The 18,523-nt window shown below is 43.0% G+C and overlaps 1 protein-coding gene across 3 annotated transcripts in view; it reads right to left on the reverse strand.

Annotated features, from left to right (window-relative positions):
- Window positions 1–7,625: 7,625 nt before the first annotated feature.
- LOC133610665 (cullin-9) overlaps window positions 7,626–18,523 on the reverse strand; it is a 43,537-nt gene continuing 32,639 nt past the window's right edge. For all 3 annotated transcript variants that reach the window (XM_061967164.1, XM_061967171.2, XM_061967154.2), the window contains 12 exons: window positions 15,476–15,593; window positions 15,151–15,399; window positions 14,942–15,082; window positions 14,712–14,876; window positions 12,309–12,472; window positions 12,148–12,241; window positions 11,993–12,067; window positions 11,803–11,913; window positions 11,609–11,726; window positions 11,409–11,542; window positions 8,417–8,508; window positions 7,626–8,352 (listed from right to left, as the gene is read on the reverse strand). In XM_061967164.1, coding sequence (XP_061823148.1) covers window positions 8,151–8,352; window positions 8,417–8,508; window positions 11,409–11,542; window positions 11,609–11,726; window positions 11,803–11,913; window positions 11,993–12,067; window positions 12,148–12,241; window positions 12,309–12,472; window positions 14,712–14,876; window positions 14,942–15,082; window positions 15,151–15,399; window positions 15,476–15,593 — 1,663 coding nt within the window. In that variant the 3' untranslated portion in view covers window positions 7,626–8,150. The remainder of the gene's footprint in view (window positions 8,353–8,416; window positions 8,509–11,408; window positions 11,543–11,608; window positions 11,727–11,802; window positions 11,914–11,992; window positions 12,068–12,147; window positions 12,242–12,308; window positions 12,473–14,711; window positions 14,877–14,941; window positions 15,083–15,150; window positions 15,400–15,475; window positions 15,594–18,523) is intronic.

An 18,523-nucleotide genomic window follows, 5' to 3' on the forward strand; every position in this document is an offset into this window, starting at 1 on the left:
TCTTCTTTTTCTGTAATGGCGCCGACTCACACACTGCACTCTTTAGCGCCCCCACAGACGAACTGCGGTGCAATAGAGCGCCTCAACGGTGGCATATTCAAGGCTCCAATTATAAATATTCCACTTTGCAATTGTATTCGGGAAAAGTAACGCACGTTTGGTATTTTTGCCATAAAAAACAAAGAAACAAACAAACAAACAAAAATTACAGATAGGTTTGAAGTTGATAAAGGGGAACATTATCACAATTTCAGAAGGGTTAAAACCATTAAAAATCAGTTCCCAGTGGCTTATTTTATTTTTCGAAGTTTTTTTCAAAATTTTACCCATCACGCAATATCCCTAAAAAAAGCTTAACCATCGTTATAAACACCGTCCATTTTCCTGTGACGTCACATAGTGATGCCAACTCAAACAAACATGGCGCATAGAACAGCAAGCTATAGCGACATTAGCTCGGATTCAGACTCGGATTTCAGCGGCTTAAGCGATTCAACAGATTACGCATGTATTGAAACGGATGGTTGTAGTGTGGAGGCAGGTAGCGAAAACGAAATTGAAGAAGAAACTGAAGCTATTGAGCCATATCGGTTTGAACCGTATGCAAGCGAAACCGACGAAAACGACACGACAGCCAGCGACACGGGAGAAAGCGAGGACGAATTCGGCGATCGCCTTCTAACCAACGATTGGTATGTGTTTGTTTGGCATTAAAGGAAACTAACAACTATGAACTAGGTTTACAGCATATGAAATACATTTGGCAACAACATGCACTTTGAGAGTGCAGACAGCCCAATTTTCATCAATTAATATATTCTGTAGACATACCCTCATCCGCGCTCTTTTCCTGAAAGCCGATCTGTCCAGTTTTGGAGTTGATGTCAGCAGGCCAGGGAAGCTTGGGTCGATATTCTTCTCTTGATCATCTTCGGTGGCATAAGGGACGGTGTGAGCCAAGACATCCAGGGGGTTTAGCTCGCTCGTCTGCGGGAACAAACTGCCGCCATTGCTTGCCGTGCTACCGAGGTCCTTTGTCTCTGAATTGCTCACACACTCCGGCAGATTCAATGGAGGTCTGGCGGCAGATTTCTTTGACTTTATCGTTGGAAATGCATCTGCTTTGAGTGTCGCAGGATATCCACACATTCTTGCCATCTCTGTCGTAGCATAGCTTTCGTCGGTAAAGTGTGCGGAATAAACGTCCAATTTCTTGCCACTTTCGCATCTTTGGGCCACTGGTGCAACTTGAATCCGTCCCTGTTCGTGTTGTTACACCCTCCGACAACACACCGACGAGGCATGATGTCTCCAAGGTACGGAAAACAGTCGAAAAAACGGAAAATAACAGAGCTGATTTGACTCGGTGTTTGTAATGTGTTTGAGAAAATGGCGGATTGCTTCCCGATGTGACGTCACAACGTCATCGCTCCGAGAGCGAATACTAGAAAGGCGTTTAATTCGCCAAAATTCACCCATTTAGAGTTCGGAAATCGGTTAAAAAAATATATGGTCTTTTTTCTGCAACATCAAGGTATATATTGACGCTTACATAGGTCTGGTGATAATGTTCCCCTTTAAGGGTTGAAAGTAGAGATGTCCGTTGCCGATATTATCGGCCGATAAATGCGTTAAAATGTAATATCGGAAATTATCGGTATCGGTTTTTATTATCGGTATCGTTTTTGTTTTTTTGTTGTTGTTTTTTTTATTATATCAACATAAAAAACACAAGATGCACTTACAATTAGTGCACCAACCCAAAAAAACTTCCTCCCTCATTCACACAAAAGGGTTGTTTCTTTCTGTTGTTAATATTCTGGTTCCTACATTATATATCAATATATATCAATACAGTCTGCAAGGGATACAGTCCGTAAGCACACATGATTGTGCGTGCTGCTGGTCCACTAATAGTACTAACCTTTAACAGTTCATTTTACTCATTTTCATTAATTACTAGTTTCAATGTAACTGTTTTTATATTGTTTTACTTTCTTTTTTATTCAAGAAAATGTTTTTGATTTATTTATCTTATTTTATTTTATAACAATTTTTTAAAAGCACCTTATCTTCATCAAACCTGGTTTGTCTAAATTAGGCATAATAATGTGTTAATTCCACGACTGTATATATCGGTTGATATCGGTATCGGTTGATATTGGTATCGGTAATTAAAGAGTTGTACAATATCGGAATATTGGCAAAAAGCCATTATCGGACATCCCTAGTTGAAAGTTTTTTTTAAAATGTCCTTTTAGAACCTCAAGAATTTTAATGTGATTTATATTTTTTTAACTGTCTTTGCTCAAAAATAATGAAATAAAATAATTTGTTAATTCATTATTGACCTATTGATCCAATTATCCGTCCATCCATCCATCTTCTTCTGCTTATATGAGGTGGGGTCGCGAGGGCAGCAGCCTAAGCAGGGAAGCCCAGACCTTCCTCTTTTTGATATTACAACTTGCCGTAGTTTTGAAGCAATGCATGATGGGAATGCGGATGTTGTGTGTCAGTGTATTAACGTGCCGGCTGTTATAAACACACGCTGAGAAATAGCTCCGTGCCTGCCTAGTTTATGGGTTATAGATAAACCTATGGATAACGGAGACATATATAATAGTCTCCTTTTCAGGTGAGAGACGACGCTAAAGGCAGTGCCTTTAAGGCACGCCCCCAATATAGTTGTCCAGCTGGAAATCGGGAGATTTTTGGTAGAATGGTTGTCCCGGGAGATTTTCGGGAGAGGCACTGAAATTCGGGAATCTCCCGAAAAATTCGGGAGGGTTGGCAAGTATGCCCTATCTCTAAGGGAGAGCCCCGCCACCCGGCGGAGGAAACTCATTTCGGCCGCTTGTACCCGTGATCTTGTCCTTTTGTTCATAACCCAAAGCTCATGACCATAGGTGAGGATGGGAACGTAGATCGACCGGTAAATTGAGAGCTTTGCCTTCCGGCTCAGCTCCTTCTTCACCACAACGGATCGATACAGCGTCCGCATTACTGAAGACGCCGCACCGATCCACCTGTCGGTCTCACCATCCACTCTTCCCTCACTCGTGAACAAGACTCCGAGGTACTTGAACTCCTCCACTTAGGGCAGGGTCTCCTCCCCAACCCGGAGATGGCACTCCACCCTTTTCCGGGTGAGAACCATGGACTCGGACTTGGAGGTGCTGATTCTCATCCCAGTCGCTTCACACTCGGCTGCGAACCGATCCAGTGAGAGCTGAAGATCCTGGCCGGATGAAGCCATCAGGACCACATCATCTGCAAAAAGCAGAGACCTAATCCTGCAGCCACCAAACCGGATCCCCTCAACGCCTTGACTGCGCCTAGAAATTCTGTCCATAAAAGTTATGAACAGAATCGGTGACAAAGGGCAGCCTTGGCGGAGTCCAAAACTCACTGGAAACGTGTCCGACTTACTGCCGGCAATGCGGACCAAGCTCTAACACTGATCGTACAGGCAGCGGACCGCCACAATCAGACAGTCCGATACCCCATACTCTCTGAGCACTCCCCACAGGACTTCCCGAGGGACACGGTCGAATACCTTCTCTAAGTCCACAAAGCACATGTAGACTGGTTGGGCAAACTCCCATGCACCTTAAAGGACCCTGCCGAGAGTATAGAGCTGGTCCACAGTTCCATGACCAGGACGAAAACCACACTGTTCCTCCTGAATCCGAGGTTCGACTATCCGGCGTAGCCTCCTCTCCATTACACCTGAATAGACCTTACCGGGAAGGCTGAGGAGTGTGATCCCACGATAGTTGGAACCCACCCTCTGGTTCCTCTTCTTAAAGAGAGGAACCACCACCCCGGTCTGCCAATCCAGAGGTACCGCCCCCGATGTCCACGCGATGCTGCCGAGTCTTGTCAACCAAGACAGCCCCACAGCATCCAGAGCCTTAAGAAACTCCGGGCGGATCTCATCCACCCCCGGGGCCTTGCCACCGAGGAGCTTTTTAACTACCTCAGCAACCTCATCTCCAGAAATAGGAGAGCCCACCACAGAATTCACCAGGCACTGCTTTCTCATAGGAAGACGTGTTGTTGACAGTGCACTGCTTCCCCTTCCTGAGGCGGCGGATGGTGGTCCAGAATCGCTTCGAAGGCGTCCGCAAGTCGTTTTCCATGGCTTCCCCGAACTCCTCTCATGTCCGAGTTTTTGCCTCCGCGGCCGCTGAAGCCACACGCCACTTGGCCTGTCGGTATCTGTCCGCTGCCTCCGGAGTCCTATGAGCCAAAAGAACCCGATAGGACTCCTTCTTCAGCTTGACGGCATCCCTCACCGCCGGTGCCCACCAACAAGTTCTAGGATTACCGCCACGACAGGCACCAACTACCTTGCGGCCACAGCTCCAATCAGCCGCCTCGACAATACAGGTGCGGAACATGTCAATGTCCAGCACCTCCCTCGTGACACGTTCAAAGTTCTTCCGGAGGTGGGAATTGAAACTCTCTCTGACAGGAGACTCTGCAGAACCTCACAAAGCGTTTGGGCGTGCCAGTTCTGTCCGGCATCCTCCCCCACCATCGCAGCCAACTCACCACCAGGTGGTGATCGGTAGAAAGCTCCACCCCTCTCGTCACCCGAGTGTCCAAAACATGTGGCCGAAAATCCGATGACACAACTACAAAGTCGATCATGGAACTGCGGCCTAGGGTGTCCTGGTGCCAAGTGCACATATGGACACCCTTATGCTTGAACATGGTGTTCGTTATGGACAATCTGTGACGGGCACAAAAGTCCAATAACAAAACATCGTTCAGGTTCGTATCCGGGCGGCCATTCTTCCCAATCACGCCTCTCCAGGTTTCACTGTCGTTGCCAACATGAGCATTGAAGTCCCTCAGTAGAACAAGGGAATAACCCGGTGGGTACTCTGAACTGCTGTTTGGTGCGTAAGCACAAACAACAGTCAGGACCCGTCCCCCCCACCCGAAGGCGGAGGGAAGCTACCCTCTCATCCACCGGGTTGAACTCCAACATGCAGGCTTTGAGCCGGTGGGCAACAAGAATTTCCACCCCAGCCCGTCGCCTCTCACTGCGTGCAACGCCAGTGTGGAAGAGAGTCCATCCCCTCTCGAGAAAACTGGGTCCAGAGCCCTTGCTGTGCGTCGAAGTGAGTCCGACTATATCTAGCGGGAACTTCTCAGGCTCCTTCCCCCCAGCGAGGTGACATTCCACGTCCCAAGAGCTAGCTTATGTAGCTGAGGATTGGACCGCCAAGTGCCCTGCCTTCGGCTGCCGCCCAGCTCACAACACACCCGACCTCTATGGCCCCTCCCATGAGTGGTGAGCCCATTGGAAGGGTGACCCACGTTGCCTCTTCGGGCCACCATGCGCTCACCATCGTGCCCCAACTCCGGGCCTGGCTCCAGAGGGGGGCCCCGGTGACCTGCGTCCGGGCGAGGGAAATCGGAGTCTTTGTTTTTGCATTCCCATAGAAGTCTTCGAGCTGCTCTTTGTCTGATCCCTCACCTAGGACTTGTTTGTCTTGGGAGACCCTACCAGGGGGGCATAGAATCCCACGGACAACATAGCTCCTAGGATCATTGGGACACGCAAACTCCTCCACCACGGTAAGGTGGCAGCTCAGAGAGGAGTGATCCAATTATTTCACATCAAATATTCCACTGACTTCTTTTTTTAATTACGCAAATTTCGCGTTTTTGCCATAAAAAACAAGGGTTTCTTTGACCAAAAAAGGGCAAAAAAATTAACACAAAACCCCCCATAAAAATATAAAATTTAAATTGATGGATAGATTAGATTTTTTTTTTCTTACTGTTGCTACTCAAAAATAATGAATTAAAATCCATTTTGTTTGGAATTATTTAAATATTGAAGGCTCCAATTACTGCACATCAAATATTCCACTTTGAAATTGTATTCAGGACATAACGCACATTTTGTGTTTTTGCCATAAAAAACAAAGAAAAAAAATTAACACAAAAAAAAACATGAAAAAAAAGTACAGATAGCTTTGAAGATAATATAGAGACTTGAGGGTTGAAAGTTAAAAAAAAAAAAATGTCATTTTAGATCCCCAATAATTTTAATGTGATTTTTATTTTTTAACTGTCTTTGGTCAAAACTTATAATGAAATAAAATCTTTTTTTAAATATAAATTATTGACCTATTCATCAAATTATTTCACATCAAATATTCCACTTTGAAAGTGTATTCGGGACATAACGCACATTTTGTGTTTTTGCCATAAAAAAAGAAAGAAACAAAAATTAACACAAAAAAAACATGAAAAAAAATTACAGCTAGGTTTGAAGTTTATATAGAGACTTGAGGGTTGAAAGTAAAAAATAATTTAATTTTAGATCCCCAATCATTTTAATATGATTTTTCATTTTTAACTGTCTTTGGTCAAAAATTATAATGAAATAAAAACATTTTTTTGTATAAATTATTGACCTATTGATCCAATTATTTCACTTTGATATTTTTTTTAATTAAGCGAATTTTGCGTTTTTGCCATAAAAACAAGGGAAAAAATGAACACAAACCCCCCCATAAAAATATACATTTGAAATGAACGGATAGATTTTAAAAAAATTTTTTAACTGTTGTTGCTCAAAAATAATTAATTTAAATCAACTTTTTATGAATTGTTGACATATTGAAGGCTTCAATTATTTCACATCACATATTCCACTTAAATGTTTGTTTTTAAGTAACTCATATTTTCAGTTTTTGCCATAAAAACCTAACAAAAAATGAACACAAAAAAAAAAGAAACATACTTACAGATAGGTTTGAAGTTGATATGGAGACTTAAGTGTTGAAAGTAAAAATAAAAGTATTACTTATTTTTAAATCTTTTATGAGCGTTGCCCTTTTGGAACATCAATAATTTTAATGTGATTTTTGAATTTTTAACTGTCATTGCTCAAAAATGAAAATAAAATAAAATACATTTTTTAATGAATTATTGAGCTATTGATCCAATCACTTCACATAAAATATTCCACTTAGAATTTTTTTTGTTAATTACGCGAATTTTGCCATAAAAAACAATACACATTTAAAATGGACGGATAGATTAGAATTTGTATTTATTTTATTTTTTTAACTGTTGCTCAAAAAAAAATTCAATCCATTTAGTTATGAATTAGACATATTGAAAGCTCCAATTATTTCACATTAAATATTTCACTTAAATGTTTTTATTTTAAATGACACATATTTTGCCTTTTTGGCATTATAAAGGTTTTCTTTGACAAACACGGCATAGAACATAAAAAAAATAAAAAGTAACTTTTTTTCAATAGATGTACCTGAAGTTGACCTACAGATTTAATGCAGAAAACAAATCAAAAAAAATAATAGGAGTTATTTTAAACATTTTTATTTTTGGGTCCCCGGGACCAAACGTTGAGTGTAGTCCTAAAGGTTAAAAAAAATGCACATATTGTATTGGTTTTAATAATAAAAATCTTAAAATCGCAGATTTTCATTTTTCAGTGTGTGGCGTACTGGAAAAAGTTTTTAGGCCAACATCTGCTGAAGAAAACTGAAATAAACACCTATTAAAGGGACTAGAAAGACAAACTTCACCAAATGACCAACAAATGAACAAACGGCTAGAGAACAAAGTTTGCGTGTAAAATGAAAGCTTTTTATTGATTTTGCTGGTGGAAGTCGGCGACTCCAACAAAAAAAGCAGATTTTTTGGAACATGAACACGTAAATATGAGCTGTGTTGTTAGCATCGAGGGCTGAAACGGCAACTTCACTCTTCCCACCTCTTTTCATTCCGACGTAGAAACCAAACTGAGCCAAACTAAAGCAGCTTAACAAACGTAAAATCGGACATTCTTTCTTGTCACCAAAAATCCAGAAGTAGGAAAGACTCTCAGGACCAGCGTCGGCCGCTCGGCGACTTGTTCCAAAACGCCATGACCTCCTCCCAGGTTGCTACGGAAGAAGTAAGCGACAATGTCTGACGAAACCTTGCGGGGTCAGAGATGGTCCAACACCCCGCTCTGCCGCACGTTGGAGTCTGTGGCGTGAAGCAAGCGAAGCTGTGTCGTTTCATGCGTGGGACGGCCGTGTCAGGTGGTCGGGCGAGGGGGCGGGGCCCAAGTCTCCCTCGCTGGAAAGTTTTGTGCTCCGCGTGCTTCAGTCGAAGGGGCTGAAGTCCCTCTCCAGGTTCTCGGACTCGTCGGAGAAAAAGTCGTCCTCGTCTATCTCTTCCTCGTCGTAGTCCTCGTGCCACTCCGGTACGTAGTCCTCGTCGTACTCGTCGTCCTCGTCCTCCGCTTCGCCGGCGTTGTTGTTGTTGTCCGAGTCCCCCGAGGTGGACGTTCGGTCCGACTTGGACCTGAGGACAAAGAGCGGGACTTTTTTTTGTAAAGGTCCGGATGCCGCCGCGAGGTTTTACTCACGCTTTGTTGGCGTCGCTTTGGTTGGACAGGTTGGAGGTTTGCTTCGGGTCCGCTTCCTGGCCGCTTTTGGACGGGTAACCCACCCTGAAGTCCTGAAGGTGAGATGAGAAACGGTCACCAAGGCAAGATAGAACTCATTTTCGGAAGACCAAAGGCTGAGGAAAGAGGACAAAAACTAATCCACTTGATCTGGATCCTGCTGGAGACAGGGATGGGAACTCAGGGTTTCCTGCAGCGCTTTGTTGTTAAGGCGGCCGCCTAAACAACAAAGAGCCACCGCCTAAACTAAAGTCTTAACAAGCTACTACGCTTTGTACTGCCTCTGCCAGTACGTCTCTGCAGCACCCAGCATTGTCCCACCCACAGAACCATTTGATTGGTTACACGCAGAGAGGTAACAGCCAATCAGCATTGCGTATTCAGAGCGAATGGAGTCAGTGCTCACGGCACAGGCAGAGAGGACAGACGGTGGGGTGAGTAGAAAGGTGTTTAGCAGGTGAGCATTAGGCAGCGGACTCTCCCCAAATTATAATAAACACCTCCCAGTCAACTCCTAGTAACATCACTATGAGCCCGTTCTAGAAACATAAGCGGCGGCTCATCTCGCTCGCAGAACTTGAGGTGAAGGCTGATTAGCTTTTAGCTTAATGTTAGCTCACTGTGCGGTGTGTGCGTGTGTGTGTCTGTCTGAGAGAAAGACGAGCATTATTGACCTACAGTTAACAACTAAGTTATTTCACTTTACCCTTTTCTGTGTTGATTGAGCTGTGTTGAAGCAGCAAAAAAGGACATTCTGTTAAATGAAGAGTTTCTGTCTCTGATAGTTGATATAATAATGTAACTGCATCATAAAGCCCACATGAACTCCATGGTGTTCAGGGATGAATAGTCTCTCCTATTGCTATTGTACTATGTTTTCAGCTATGGTTACATTAATCATTAGTAATGTAGCAGCCTGGTTTTGAATGGCAGGGTCCCTGCTATCACATGTTGATAAAAATATATCCATGCATCCATTTTCTACCGCTTATTCCCTTCAGGGTCGCGGGGGGCGCTGGAGCCTATCTCAGCTACAATCGGGCGGAAGGCGGGGTACACCCTGGACAAGTCGCCACCTCATCGCAGGGCCATGGTAAAAATGATAAAAATATAACATTTACATAAACTATTAGACTACAGGCTTCCCAAATGCTGTAATAAATTAAGCATGATGAGTTGAGCACATGTCAGCATGTGGCCCCACATTTAACTCTTTTTTTCAAACGCTTATTGCAAACGCTTACTTACAGTAAGTCATTATTTTGACTTAAGTCATTATTTTGACTTAAGTCATTATTTTGACTTAGTAAATCAGTAAGTCAAAATATTGACTTACTAAGTCATAATAATGACATACTTAGTATCTCAGGTAACTAGGACTGTTTTGTGTATTGTTTTCACTTTACGGAAAAAATATCGGAGATATATATAGTATATCGGCATTCAGCATATGGAGCGGAAAACACAACCAAAAATTGTAGGCTTCCTCACGCGACGAAGCCGGCCTACGTCACCGCAGTCTGTAGTCTATTGCCCCCCCAGGCTGTGGTGGCAGCGATGAGATGGCGACATGCCGAGTTTTGCTGTTCCTTACACCCACCCACCCCCTTCCCGCTGGAGAGACACCACCTTAACTAACACATTTTCTGGGGGAAACACTGTAACTGTAACGGTTTGGTTCCGTATCGGTTCTTATTTGGAAAATAAGACAACAAAAAGGTGGATGAGCATCAATTGTGTTCAGTTTAGAGCAGTGGTTCTCAACACTTGGCATTCCAAGCACCACCATAATGTCCAACATTCAAATGCAGTAGCGTAGTAAGCCTAAGTATTCATTAAAAACAAGGCAGATGTTTAATTCCACAAGTATATTTCATATTTTGGGCCACTTAACATGACATAGAATGCACAAACATTGTCAACAATAATACTCCGTATACAGTACATACTTGCGGATTCTTTGGCCTGCCACTAGATGGAGCCCGCCTACCACCAGTGGGTCCACAGTTGGAGAACCACTGGTTTAAGGAGGTCACGTGACCTTACGAATCAGACAGTGGGATTTTAAAAGGCACATAGGTAGCATAGAAAAAAATTGTTTTTTTGAAAATAAATATTAATTTCTAGAATTTAACAAAATAAAAGCTAACATTGAGGTGGTTTTTTTTTTTTTGGGTAGCGGGGGGTGTATATTGTAGCGTCCCGGAAGAGTTAGTGCTGCAAGGGCTTCTGGGTATTTGTTCTGTTGTGTTTATGTTGTGTTACGGTGCGGATGTTCTCCCGAAATGTGTTTGTCATTCTTGTTTGGTGTGGATTCACAGTGTGGCGCATATTTGTAACAGTGTTAAAGTTGTTTATACGGCCACCCTCAGTGTGACCTGTATGGCTGTTTACCAAGTATGCCTTGCATTCACTTGTGTGTGTGAAAAGCCGTAGATATTATGTGACTGGGCCGGCATGCAAAGGCAGTGCCTTTAAGGTTTATTGGCGCTCTGTACTTCTCCCTACGTCCGTGTGCACAGCGGCATTTTAAAAAGTCATGAATTTTACTTTTTAAAACCAATACTGATAATTTCCGATATTACATTTTAAAGCATTTATTGGCCAATAATATCGGCAGTCTGATATTATCGGACATCCCTAGTTGGAACCGATTATTCATATTCACCGTATTTTTCGGACTATAAGTCGCAGTTTTTTTCATAGTTTGGCCGGGCCCTAGTGCAACTTTTATGTTTTTTTCCTTTTTTACTATGCATTTTCGGCAGGTGCGACTTATACTCCGGTGCGACTTATACTCCGAAAAATACGGTACATTGTTTCTTATGGAGAAATTTACTTCACTATACAAACTTTTCTATTTACGAAGCATGTCCAAGAACCGATTAAGTTGGTAAATAGAGGTTCCATTGTTTTTGGAGGGAAGTGAGCCGGCATGTCCTCCCGCACTCACCTGGGTGGAGTGCTGCAGGATGGCCAGCAGGCGCTCCTGAATGCGTCGGATCAGTTCCAGTCCCGTGTTGATGTGTTCCGCCTTCAGTAGACGGACGCAGGAGGCCAGGTCGGTGCACTGCAGCAGCGTCCCCTCTGACCAACAGGTGGCGCTCACGTTAAAGCTAGCGCTGACGCGTTCCGCGGGCAGCGGAGACTCACCCAGCAGGATCTGCAGGGCGTTGGTGTGCAGGTCCAGAGCCTCGGTCTGCTGCTCCATCACGTCCATCTTGTCGCTGTCCTGGTTGTAGAAACTGTAGACGCACGAGTAGGCCAGCACCTGCGGTACAACAGCAGCGGGAACACGTTCAGCGGCGACTCGGAAGGCGGGTCCGCCGTGACGGCGCCGGGCTTACCTTCCGGGCCTGCGCCAGAAGCTTGCAGGCGTCGATGACGAAGGTGAGGGACTTCATCTGCAGAGCTTCATTAATGGACGACACCTTCTTCTCCAGGCTGATGGCGAAGTCCTGCAACGTGACAACAACTCGTGGCACAAGCAGCTCGTGTTTGATTGGCTAAAAAAGAAGGAGGAGGCGGGGCTTGTACCTTGGCCTGGTGCTGGAAGGTGCACCTCTCGTTAAAATCCTGAAACTTCTTCTCCTGACGCGCCACTTTACTCACCTACAAGAGGAGGAAAAACAACTTCCTGTTCATCACCTGGGCCTCTGAGGAGGGGGTCATGTGATGGCGTGCACACGCACCATGGCAGAGCAGTTGTAGTAGTCCTTGTGCGTCGGTTTCCATGGTTTCAGGCAGCGCCAGCAGAAGCCGTGGTTACATTTGGCACAGGTCATACTGAGGACACACAACATGTTAGCGTGGCGGCGGCCAGTGGCGCTCGGCGGCGGCGGGCGTCACGCACTGGAGGCAGCCCTCGTTCTTCTCGATCTGAGCCTGGCAGCTGGGGCAGCGCTTGGAGATGAGCTTGGCCAGATGTTTGCTCTGAGCCTCCACGCTCATGCCCTCGTAAAACCCCCCGTCGTCCATCCACTGGGACATGTGGCTGCAGCTGGCCGGGTAGTGCGCCTGCGGGAAGAACACAGTTTTCATTTTGTGGACTAAAAATGTTCGTCTTATTTATCGCCAGCGACCTATTTTTCCATGACTATAATAGAACGATGGGTTTCCCCTTAATGTAAATGAACGTGGGGCGCCGCCACACATTAAAAATAAGTTGTTTTTTTTAACTTGAAAACAAATTAAAGTGATATAACTAGAGATGTCCGATAATATCGGCCAATAAATGCTTTAAAATGTAATATCGGAAATTATCGGTATCGGTTTCAAAAAGTAAAATGAATGACTTTTTAAAATGCCGCTGTACAGAGCGGTACACGGACGTAGGGGGAAGTACAGAGCAGTTGCGTCTCCCAGTCAGCAGCCCCTCCCCTCTCCCACACACTACACAGGAGTTGCAGCATGACTGCAGCACAGGCATGTGATTTGACCACAATGAAAAAGACTGAAAACATTTCCGGGGGTCTGGGGGACGAAGGCCCCCAGCCAGGTCCAGGGAAGCTCCTGGTTTTTCACCAATTTAACATGCTAAAATTAACAAAGACAGCACCATTTGAAGAAAATATTTTAGTGTTTAAAGACATGAAAACATAATTAATAGGACATACACCACCCAATTATCCTAATGAATCACTGTATATGGTTCAGTCCCAACAGTATTTAGTCACTAATATTTACATCTTGTGTTCATTTCACATCCACAGGTGTCACATTGATCAGTGTTATTATCTACAGTTTATTTACAGTACCGGTACTACCACATTACTTCAGTTCACTTCACACATTAGCTTTCTCAGAGAGCCCTAACATGAGCTTTCCTTGCAAATTTCTGAGCAGCCTGCATTTTCTTTTTGGTCTCTGCTTTTGTAGCTTCTTACACAATATGGGTCATTCTCAAAATTTGCCTAGGTTTTGGTAATAAGCAGATTGCTCTAAAATAAAATGTCCTTTCATATTTGAAATCATTCATCAATCAAATCATTACTATTAGTCAGATATTGTATATATGGGGTAAAAAAAAATTATCAGTAGTGTAACAGGTTTGCCAAGATTTATTATTATACAAAATATATTTTAAAGTTAAGACTATTACATGATGTATGCTATCAAAAAGTAGCATTAATTGTAAAATACATAACCACTAATAACACTTCACAGTTTTAATGTATATACCTAATTGCCTACAAGTTTAGTTATAAATATAACAAAATACCAAATGTAAACATTTCATTCTTTTCGCCAAAATAGGATATAAATTTATGAAAATAATTAAACATATTTAGTATTGTTTACTCATATTTGAAAATAGGAAATAATAATAATGTGAGGACACTGACATATTGCATGAAACAAGTGTGAAAATATTATATATTTTATTATATATTATATTATTATATAATATATAGCATATTGTAGCGTCCCGGAAGAGTTAGTGCTGCAAGGGGTTCTGGGTATTTGTTCTGTTGTGTTTATGTTGTGTTACGGTGCCGGATGTTCTCCCGAAATGTGTTTGTCATTCTTGTTTGGTGTGGGTTCACAGTGTGGCGCTTATTTGTAACAGTGTTAAATATGTTTATACAGCCACCCTCAGTGTGACCTGTATGGCTGTTGACCAAGTATGCCTTGTAGGGCTGCAACAACTAATCAATTAAATAGATTATAAAAATAGTTGGCGATCAATTTAGTCACCGATTCGTTGGATCTATGCTATGCGCATGCGCAGAGGCTACTTTTCTTCTTTTTTTATTTTTATTTTTATAAAACTTTATTTACAAACAGCTGAGAAACAATAATCAAAATAAGTATGGTGCCTGTAAAGTAAATACTGGAAAGGATAGAAATGTAGTTTGTCTGTTTTATCAGATTGTTAATCGATTAATCGAAGTAATAATCGACAGATTAATCGATTATCAAATTAATTGTTAGTTGCAGCCCTAATGCCTTGCATTCACTTGTGTGTGTGAAAAGCCGTAGATATTATGTGATTGGACCGGTACGCAAAGGCAGTGCCTTTAAGGTTTATTGGCGCTCTGTGCTTCTCCCTACGTCCGTGTACACAGCGGCAATTTAAAAAGTCATAAATTTTACTTTTTGAAACCGATACCGATAATTTCCGATATTACATTTTAAAGCATTTATCGGCCGATATTATCGGACATCTCTAGTCAAAAGACTTGATCAAAAACGGCAGTCAAGATTAACACTAAGAGGCGCTTGCCCGATGGCGGTGTGCGGCGTGAACTCTGACCTCTGGGAAGTTGCAGCTGAAGCAGGACGACCAGCAGCACTTGGAGCAGGTTCCCATGCTGCCCATGTTCTCCTTGCAGAGGATCTGGTCGCACCCTTGGGGGTTGGTGCACCACGTCAGGTTGGAGCACGACTCCACGAAGCCTCGCAGCAGCGCCTTCTCGTACTGGCCGCCGCGACAACAACACAATGACTGCGTGCACGTCGCCCCGAGGCGGAGCCGGGCGTTACCTTGGCGATGGTGTCCTTGTCGGCGACGACGCCGAGGAAGAAGCGGGAAGTGGGCTGGGCCTGGCAGTCCGGGATGGGACAGTTGCAGTTCATCACCAGGTTCTGCTCGATGCGGGCGCTCAAGTACTCCTGCCAGCACGACTGCAACAACAACACAACGTCACACAGGCGCCGTGGCTCTACGCCACCCGTATAGTGCGACCTCTGACCCTGCAGCAGTAGTGCATGCAGCTCAGCGAGGGCGGTGGGTCCGGCCCGGCGCTGCACGGAACCAGACAAACGGGGCAAGTGGACGCGGGGCTCGGCGGCGGCTGAGGGTTCAGAATCTTCAGCCCGGCGGCCACAATAATGGCATCGGCGTCATCAGTGTAGCGCTGCACCAGTAGGTCCACGTTCCAGTTGCAATGGACCAGGAGGTGCTCGGCCCGGTCCAGGTCCAGGCTGAGCGTCGCCGCCACCTGAGGGGAGAAGGGGGAACGATGCGAGTGAGCAAAGACTGGCGGACCCAGCACGGGCCGCGCCTTTTGTCCATACCTGCTGCACCGTCGTGTTCATCAGCTGACGCACTTCGTCCTGCGTCATGGTCCGACCCATGGAGAAGAGAACCGTGTCTAGAACGCCGTCTTCAAAGAGCCGCGGTGACTGCGGGGAACTGTGACAAGTTGTTCACTTGGTTAACTGCTGGCCAGGTCAGGACTCACAAGAACGTGCACATAAACACACACACATAAACACAAAGTAGGGTTGTGCCGATACCAATGTGTTGGTAGCGGTACCAAAACGTACTTGGATACTTTTCAAAATAAAGTGGACCACATAAAAAGGTAATTGTTTTTTTTTTTTTTTACAAAAAATCTAATGATTAATTCAAGATATGTTTCTTATTGCAATCAAAGAACACGTTTGGCATGAAATAAGATAATGAACATACGAGACAACTTGTCTTTTAGTAGTAAGTAAACAAAGACTCTTAGTCTGCTGACATATGCAGTAACATATTGTGTCATTTACCATGCTTTTATTTTGTCAACATTATTAATCTACTTGTTCATTTTCTGTTCTTCCTCTTTTAACATGTTCTATCTACACTTCTGTTCAAATGTAATAATCACTTATTCTTCTTTTGCGTGATACTTTACACAAGTTTTGGATGATGCTACAAATTTGGGTACCGATCTGATACCAAGTAGTCACAGGGTCATATTTAAAGTCCTCGTGTGTCCAGGAAATATATAAATGTTCACATGGGAAAATATTAGCTGCTTTAAACATGACTATGGATGAAGAAAGAACACTTAAAAAGATATTCTCACAAAACTCACTTCATTTGTCACCATGGTGGTAAGGATTAGTGATTTAGAAAAAGCTAAAACGCTACGTAGAGACGTTAGCTGCTAACTAGCTATTAGATATGTTTTAAAACACCGCTTGCAGAGCAACGCTTCAGTGTTTATATCTCCACTTTTATCGACAGGCTTTAAGGCAAAATACTCCATTCTCACTGTTCTGTCTCCACAGTTTTCTGCTTGCAAGTGCTGTGTGTGTGTGTGCACGCACACACATAAAGGTGTCATATATACATACACACACACACACTTACAGTGTGTATATTGTACATATTACATATTGTTATGAAGGTGTCTGTTACTACATTGTATACAGTCGGGGTCAAAAGTTTACATACACTTGTAAAGAACATAATGTCATGGCTGTCTTGAGTTTCCAATAATTTCTAGAATTCTTATTTTTTTGTGATAGAGTGATTGGAGCACATACTTGTTGGTCACAAAAAACATTCATGAAGTTTGGTTCTTTTCTGAATTTATTATGGGTCTTCTGAAAATGTGACCAAATCTGCTGGGTCAAAAGTATACATACAGCAACATACATGATCAATTTTGGTGATGTAGAAAAGTTACAATCAAATCAAATTAGCTTCATGTGAGTGATTATGATTGATGACACCTGCTGACTTCCCGGAGCCCATTTGAATAGGGCTCATGTGATGCAGTCATTAGACTCGGTTACAAACGCGACAATGGGAAAGTCAAAGGAACTCAGCACGGATCTAAAAAAAAAAAAAAAAAGTCAGGAAAGTCACTTGGAGCCATTTCAAAGCAGCTTAAGGTCCCAAGAGCAACGCAGCAGACAATTGTTCATAAGCATAACGTGCATGGCACAGTTTTGTCACTGCCACGATCAGGAAGAAAACGCAACTTATCACCTGCTACTGAGAGAAAATTGGTCAGGATGATCAAGAGTCAACCGAGGACCACCAATAAGCAGGTCTGCAATGAATTGGAAGCTGCTGGAACACAGGTGTCAGTGTACACAGTCAAGCGTGTTTTCCATTGCCATGGACTGAGAGGCTACCATGCAAAAAGGAAGCCCTTGCTCCAGAAGGCTCGTCTACAGTTTGCTGCTGATCACATGGACAAAGATAGGACCTTCTGGAGGAAAGTTCTCTGGTCAGATGAAACAAAAATTGAGCTGTTTGGCCACAACACCGAGCAATATGTTTGGAGGAGAAAAGGTAAGGCCTTTAATCCCAGGAACACCATCCTACCGTCAAGCATGGTGGTGGTAGTATTATGCTCTGGGCCTGTTTTGCTGCCAATGGAACTGGTGCTTTACAGAGAGTAAATGGGACAATGAAAAAGGAGGATTACCTCCAAATTCTTCAGGACGACCTAAAATCATCAGCCCGGTTGGGTCTTGGGCACAGTTGGGTGTTCCAACAGGACAATGACCCCAAACACATGTCAACAGTGGTAAAGGAATGGCTACATCAGGCTAGAATTAAGGTTTTAGAATGGCCTTCCCAAAGTCCTGACTTAAAGCCCATTGAGAACATGTGGACAGTGCTGAAGAAACAAGTCCATGTCAGAAAACCAACAAATATAGCTGAACTGCACCAATTTTGTCAAGAGGAGTGGTCAAAAATTCAACCAGAAGCTTGTGGATGGCTACCAAAAGCACCTTAATGCAGTGAAACTTGCCAAGGGACATGTAACCAAATATTAACATTGCTGTATGTATACTTTTGACCCAGCAGATTTAGTCACATTTTCAGTAGACCCATAATAAATTCATAAAAGAACCAAACTCCATGATTTTTTTTTGTGACCAAAAAGTATGTGCTATCACAAAAAAATAAGAGTTGTAGAAATTATTGGAAATTCAAGACAGCCATGACATTATGTTCTTTACAAGTGTATGTAAACTTTTGACCACAACTGTATATACTTGGAGTGTGTATATTGTACATATTACATATTGTTATGAAGGTGTCTGTTACTACATTATACATATATACACATATATATATATATATATATATATATATATATACTTGCAGTGTGTATATAAAACATATTACATATTATGAAAGTGTCTGTTACTACATTATATATATACTTGCAGTGTGTATATTGTACATATTGTTATAAAGGTGTCTGTTACTACATTATATATATACTTGCAGTGTGTATATTGTACATATTACAAATTGTTATGAAGGTGTCTGTTACTACATTATACATATATATATATATATATATATATATATATATATATATATAC

This window comes from Nerophis lumbriciformis, linkage group LG02, assembly GCF_033978685.3.
Source record: "Nerophis lumbriciformis linkage group LG02, RoL_Nlum_v2.1, whole genome shotgun sequence".
NCBI lineage: Eukaryota > Metazoa > Chordata > Actinopteri > Syngnathiformes > Syngnathidae > Nerophis > Nerophis lumbriciformis.